The sequence below is a fragment of the Eptatretus burgeri genome, chromosome 14 (genome assembly GCF_056783735.1).
Source record: "Eptatretus burgeri isolate ZD-2024b chromosome 14, Ebu_testis_v1, whole genome shotgun sequence".
Lineage (NCBI taxonomy): Eukaryota > Metazoa > Chordata > Myxini > Myxiniformes > Myxinidae > Eptatretus > Eptatretus burgeri.
In genome coordinates, this window is record NC_140974.1 from 41,140,650 (window position 1) to 41,148,400 (window position 7,751).

General features: G+C 42.2%; 1 protein-coding gene and 1 long non-coding RNA gene across 3 annotated transcripts in view; one reads left to right on the forward strand and one right to left on the reverse strand.

Moving 5' to 3' along the window:
• Window positions 1-5,760, reverse strand: part of LOC147013027 (LIM/homeobox protein Lhx9-like) — a 181,920-nt gene extending 176,160 nt beyond the window's left edge. The window contains exon 1 of the mRNA XM_085854472.1: window positions 5,593-5,760. Coding sequence (XP_085710598.1) covers window positions 5,593-5,760 — 168 coding nt within the window. The remainder of the gene's footprint in view (window positions 1-5,592) is intronic.
• LOC147013028 (uncharacterized) overlaps window positions 5,693-7,751 on the forward strand; it is a 16,982-nt gene continuing 14,923 nt past the window's right edge. For both annotated transcript variants that reach the window (XR_015051159.1, XR_015051160.1), the window contains exon 1: window positions 5,693-5,823. This is a non-coding gene — a long non-coding RNA (uncharacterized LOC147013028). The remainder of the gene's footprint in view (window positions 5,824-7,751) is intronic.

A 7,751-nucleotide genomic window follows, 5' to 3' on the forward strand; every position in this document is an offset into this window, starting at 1 on the left:
ATGTAACAGCAAAAATTGTACTGGTTTAATGTTTGCTTTATGTACCACATTGAGGCCAATCGACAAAAGGAGAAAATTATATTTGATTATTAATTATCTCGTGCTTCAATAAATGTGTGTCATTAAATAGCTCAACGAAAAAGGAACATTGATGTCATTTTCTCACTTGCCAATGAGCACGCTCGTGCGCACTGTAGTGCGCGCACGCGCACACACACACACACACACACACACACACACACACACACACACACACACACACACACACACACACACACACACACACAACAATTACCAAAGAATACCTGCATAGAACGAGGCTGATACTGAAAACATACCTCTCACCAAGAATCAAAATCAAAGCCATAAACCAATTACCAGTACCAGTGTTCCATGAAGCTGCAGAATATTAAACTGGCCACAAGTGGAAATCAACAAACTAGTTATCAAAACAAGAAACTCATCACTGTCCACAAAACTCAATGCATCCCGAGAATATACCTGCTGAAAAGAGAAGGAGGTTGCGGCCTAATGGAACTTTACCAAGTGCACAGAATGACAACAGTAGGATTGGCTGAGTATGTCAAAAGTCCACCAGACTACTGAATACAATTTGCATGCAAATATGAAGACAGAAAACCAGAAAAAGTATCTCTGTGCCACCGGGTAAAACATTTCCAAAAAACAGGTGCGAATAAAAAAAAGGTTACGCATGAAACCGAAACAGCATTGAATACAGCCCCAACAATTGGAAATATATATATATATATATATATATATATATATATATATATATATATATATATATATATATATATATATATATATATATATATATATAACAAAATATCAACAGATATACATCAATAACTGGGATAACAATGAGCAGGAAGGGACAGTATATATTAAAATAAGGAGTTGCACAGATTTGGCATCGACAAAGAAGGGTCATTGGAATGAATAAGAAGAGGTCAGCTAAACTGGGATGGAGAATGAATCATTATAAATACCCAAGACCAAGGACACTGCATGAATGTCTTTAAGAAAATGGTGGGACAGAGTCAATCGGACAGGTGGAGGTTCTGCAAGGTAGAAACAGAAAGCACGAGTTACCTCCTATCGGGATGAAAAAAAAAAACTCATGCCAGAGCAGCACAACAAGGTATGTAGAGTAATCCACTTGCACATCTACAAAAATTTCAATGTCTAAGTTCCAGAAAACTCATGGCAACACGAACCAAAAGTGATTGGTGAAAATGAGGAAGTAACGCTCACATAAGACCTGATGATAACATCGAATGTGAGCATCAAAATAAAGCATTATGACCGGATATCGTACTTGGGTACAAAAAAAGAAAAGACGGCATTGCTATTTGAGGTTTCATTCCCCACTGATTTGACCTACACAACACAGAAATCAAGAAAATGACCAAATACCAAAATCTCAAAAATGGTCAAAAGATCCTGGAAGCTGAAGAATTCCAAAATTGTACCAGTGATAATTGGAGCAACGGGAATGATAAAGAAGAACCTGACAAATATCTTAAAAACCATCCCTGGAAATATTACTACAAATGAACTACAGTTGGAAGCTGTACGGGGCTCAGTAACGTATTTGAAAAGAGCCCTCAGAACAAAATTTTGAGAACAAGAAAACTGCACAGCTTGGTCCTTGAATCGTAATCCCTCACCAAAATGGAGGTGGATACTTTGAGTCCTGGGAAGACTTTGCTCCACTTTCCCAAACCCACGTATGGAGATAAAAACCAATGACACACACACACACACACACACACACACACACACACACACACACACACACACACACACACACACACACACACACACACACACACACACACACACACACACACACACACACACACACACACACACACACACACATACACACATCAATATATAACATTTTCATTCAGGACTGAAATATAATTTCTATTTTTTAGTCAGGCATGTGGGATGTTTCAAGTATGTAACTGAGTGAAGTCGTCCGGCTGTGCTTGCCTTACATGCATCCTCATGGTGTTCCACTGGCTTGGTTCTCCCCAAATAAAGTGTCTGACAATCCATCCAGTAGTGCAACTGTACAATTAGATTGTTTGAATGTAAAGTAGATTCATCGTCTGGAGATGGATTTTCAGTCCACCCGCGATGCTAGTTGTTGGGGTCAAATTTTAATTACTATGCTGTTCTCACGGTAGAAAAGTATCGCTCTGGAAGGCAGTAAAGTGTGTGTGTGTGTGTACAAACACACACACACACACACACACACACACACACACACACACACACACACACACACACACACACACACACACACACACACACACACACACACACACACACACACACACACACACATTTCCGATTATCATGCAGCATACTCTGTTACAACGCATTGGTGCTGCCTAAGCAGTTTCTTGGCAAGGGTTATACTGGGTGATTTGCTATTGCCTTACCAGCTGTAGTTACAGCACAAATTTGGAATATGGCAATGGTGCCAGTGATAGATCGCCTTCTCTTCACGAAAGACACCGGCCGCTAATAAGGCACAATGAACCGTGGGAGCTTTAACCTCCAAATAATGCCGTCAGACGGTCCCCAGTTTAACGTCCATCCGAGAGATGGCACACACATTGATGAATCACCCTGCCTGTGAACACACTGAGGTCAGCTTAACTTGAACGAAATGGCAGATTTTGGCTGGGTGGGGATTCAAACCCAGGCTTGATGATTTAGAGACAAGTGTGTGTACCTCTGGACCATCTTGCAAGCATTATATTTATATATATATATATATATATATATATATATATATATATATATATATATATTGATATTTATATATTGTGCTCGTCACTGACTCCGACCTCAAGGCGACATTAAACGAAAGAAAACCACGATGTCTGAACCACATGCCATTCACCCGTCCATCATTTAACGCCGATATAACGTTTGGCAGGGTAACCAAGTAAGCAGGAGCTCATCCGAAAGGGATTCACTGATATTATCAAGCACATCAAACATCAAATAGCGAATCTTCGTAATTGATTGCGAAAGAGATGGCATGATGTTATACAAAGTCGACAATAGAGTAATATATGTATATCTACATGGATATATATATATATATATATATATATATATATATATATATATATATACATATACATATATACATATATATATATATATATATATATATATATATATATATATATATATATATATATATATATATACACATATATGCTTTTCAGGAAATATATATATATATATATATATATATATATATATATATATATATTCTGACTTTTTGATTTCATTATATAGTCTTAATAGTAAAATGTAAAATGGTTTCTTGTACTTGCAAGACTGCTAGTTATCAACGGCTGGTGTTTTGGTTGATCATTTAACCATATTTTGTGACATTTGGGATGGGTTTGTTTCAAAAGTAATTCACGATATAACAATGTGTTGTGTGTCTTACGTTGTGGTTTTGTATAGTTTGAATTGAAAATTATTGCAAACTTGAGCATGGGTGACACATTGTGAGGGAATGATTTAATGACGATCTTCCCTGATATGTGTGCAATATATATGTACATATATACAGTATTATATATATGTACATATATACATATATACAGTATTATATATATATGTACATATATACATATATACAGTATTATATATATATATATAATACATATATGCAGTGTATATATATCTATATATATATATATATATAAATATTGTAAATATATATGTATATATAAACTGTAAATATATCTATATTTACTGTAAAAAATAATTTAAAAATCAGTCAAGATATATTATATATATATATATATATATATATATATATATATATATATATATATATATATATATATATATATATTTCAGTGCATATAAAGATATATATATATATATATATATATATATATATATATATATATATATATATATATATATACACATATAGTATATAGAGATATATATATATATATATATATATATATATATATATATATATATATATATATATATATATAAATATATATATAAATATATATAATATCCCGTAAATTCATCCATGACATGAAACCACGTTCATCGAACGACTCCGTTTTGATTACTCTTTCAATTGATTGTTCTTCTATCAGACTGACATCTGATGTGATAATAACGTCACAGGGCTACAAGGTCGCTGCTTAGTTCAAATCTTTGCTGCATTCTCATCAGTACAACATCAACCTGGGAACGAAAGACTTATGGTTGGGTGACTCAGAAGGAATTTCGCTCTGTGTGCTCTGTTCGCTCAGTACGCGTGAAGTTCCCGATGATTCCAACTTTCCAACGGCGTGCAATTCCAGACCCAGCGAACGAATCGATCACCGTTTACAGCGTAAATGGCAGCTGCTTGTTCGTGCATCTCACGGTATCGTTTACACTTCTATTCCCCGAGCGATGCAAGCACCGCTACTTTCTTTCTCACTCCGTATGCCGTTACGTACACGTACTCGGTGATAACACGTTTACTCTGAAGTCGTCGATTTCTAATAATCTTTAAATAATTACTGACCATGTTGTTAATCAAACGGACATGTGTCTATTGTCTTGTGTTTTATCAACGTCTCACAAAGTTCCTGTTGGGTTGTTTCGGTGCAATTACCGCACTTGCTTGTCACAATTGTCGAGTCTCTTTGTGCGCTTCTGTTTAAGCGTCTTTCGCCCCTTTCTTGTGCGTTTTTCTCCTTCTCGAGCTCTCTTTTAATCCCCGTGCACCCCGCTTTGCGCAGCACGAGCATCCTCGCCCTCTCGCACATTTTTACTCTCCTTTAAAGTGGTCTATAAGCTGTGGAGTGACACAGAGGGAGCGAGAGAGGGAGAGGGAGCATGAGGGATGCAAGCACAGAAACAGAGGCATATGGAAGCCGTCTCTCACGCGAGACGACACTCGTAATCCGCTCCCCGCCTGTTCCTGCCCCGCCGGGCCGCTGCATCCCCTTTCCCACTTTCCCACCTCCCACCTCTCGCGCCCCAAATCCCCCACCCCCCACCCTTATTCGCGTGGTCCGAGCAGCAGCGTGTCCGGAGAGCGAGCCCCGAGCGCCACCACCGCTGTGAGCTGGAGTGGCGCGGGCCCACCATGCGGAAAACACGTCAAATTAACTGTTTAATCGGCTTTGTTACGTACTTTGGTGCATTGTTTCGTACGCATGAAAACAAATGAAATGCTCACCGTGTTGGAAAATGATAAATAACCGCACGTTATCCTTGATTCGGGAATCCAGGAGGAGCGTCCGCACGTCATGTTTTGCGATTAACGAGTTGATTTTTCGCTTTTTAACAAAAAGGAAGATTTTAACCCGAAAAGGGAAGGCGTTGTGCTCGCGCGCGTGCTCCGCAAGCGAATTGAAAGGGAGGGGGGGGCGGAATGCAACATCGGATCGGAGATATAACCATGTGCGCAGAATGCACAAACACCGTGCAGATCAACCGCTCATGGGCCAGAGTGCATGCGGCCCGAGCTGGACCCGAAGGTCTTGTTACGCTCAAAAGGCTCACCGCGTCCGCGTCGCTGCCCTCCTCCCGCTTGAGCCGCCCCACGGGCTCCGGCTCCCTGGCTGCAGGCAGTCCTCCAGGGCCTCCATGCGAGCTTTGCCAGCACGCCGCTAGGCCGGCCTCGGCGTGCACGGAGCGCGCACCGGGGACGTCCATGCCGGCTGAGACCATGTGAGAGCGAGAGCGCCCCGCGGGCCGAGCTTGCAGCTGCTCGCTCGGTGTCGTGCGTTCGAGGTAAGGTGTGCGACGAAAAGGCGACGAGTCAAGGACTCGGCAAGCTGATGACTTTAGGAACTGATAGGCCGATTGTGGCCGATGAGTCGAGGAGGCGTTGACGATGGGAGGTTCTAATGACTTTCTAGGAGTATATCTCAGCAATGGAGGTCCTTGATAATTCGACTGAAGCGGCTATAGCAGGGCCCTCGAAAGGAGGCGGAGGAGGAGCAGGAGCAGGGTGAGGAGGAGGAAGAAGAGGAGGAGGAAGAGGAGGAATATGATGATGATGATGATGATGAGAAAGAGGTAGCGTTCAGCAGCGGTGCACGAGTCGAAGTGTAGGTTTGTAACCCTAATGATAAAGGACCGAGGGGAGGAGCGCTCGTTTTCTCGCTCAACCCTCGCTCATTTCGACTCTCATGCACCAATGGGGATGCCGGATGGGTGCGATCTCCACCCGCACGTCGTCCTGTTATCGGCTCGACCCTTCTATCGGGGAGGGGGTAAGGGGGAGCTCCTGTTTGTGGAGACCAATCCCAAGACGTGCAACGAAACTCCCAGAACACGTGTCCGATTTTCCTGAATCCTTCTCAACGCACCTTCTCAAGGTTCCTTCCCAAAGTCCCCCTCTGAGCCGTCTGCTAATTGGAGTCGGAGACAGCGTGTGCTTCGAGGACCTCCGTACCTGTCGCGTGCATAAGCATTCGGACAACAACCAAATGGTTCATACGCATGAACTGTGTACGCTGTGTACGCGTGTTCCGATCGGTTGCCTTTGTGCTATTTTGCTCTTACGGAAAACGTCCGCACGACATTGCTACATCATTTGAATACCACGCGTCATTACTATGAGTGAACGATAGAAGGTTAAACGTTATTGTGCGTATTCGGCATTTTCATTTTGACGTGTCGACATTGTCATCCGGACTATACGGTATCCGGTTGCTGTATTTGTTTATGGTGTTGGTAAATATAAACGTTGTTGGCCGAGTTATGAGGGTAAGACGTGAAATGCGCAAATTGCGCAATACTGTGTGTGTGTGCTTAAAGGTGGTGGTTATCATGGATGTTGTGATTGTATTGGGGTTTCAATATGTTATTATAACGAACACACACACACACATACACACACACACACACACACACACACACACATATACACACACACACACACACACACACACACACACACACACACACACACACACACACACACACACACACACACACACACACACACACTGTGCTTGCCCTTGCCGCACTTGAGGTGCACGGTGTGAGGGTCATGGCTTTCCTTGTTTGAAAATCCGTTTCATGTTCCTACGAGGCGATAACAGACGCTTCACACAGCTGAACAGCATAGATCGTGTCCGCCACGGCTCTGACACGTTGGGAAAACAACGACGGCATACAACGTCATCAATACATCACAGTTTCGTTGGGCTATCACCGGTGGACGGCTTGACACGCACACACGCACACACACACACACACACACACACACACACACACACACACACACACACACACACACACACACACACACACACACACACGTTTTGCCATTGCACGTCGCACACGCACACTTGCACCGAACGACAATGAAGTTGAAATCGCCATGTAGACCGCCGGTCCTCATTAGCATGACCCCTGTACACACGGTACCTCCCCCCCCCCTCAATGACGCAGAAGATTCGTCCTCGCACCCAGTTGTCCGTCGTATCCATGTTCACTCGGGTCCATAATTTGCTCCCTTCATCAAACATAGATTTGAACCCACGGATCGGAATGTAAACCCCATGAGCATCCTGGGTGACGGGTTGGAATGCTTGATGGGTTTGTCTAAAGTACAAAAGTTCATTGCAATTAACTTCAAGGACAAACATTTACGACGGTCGCTGCAGCATGACCTAGTACACGTAAAACCGGCCACCTTGGTGGGATGG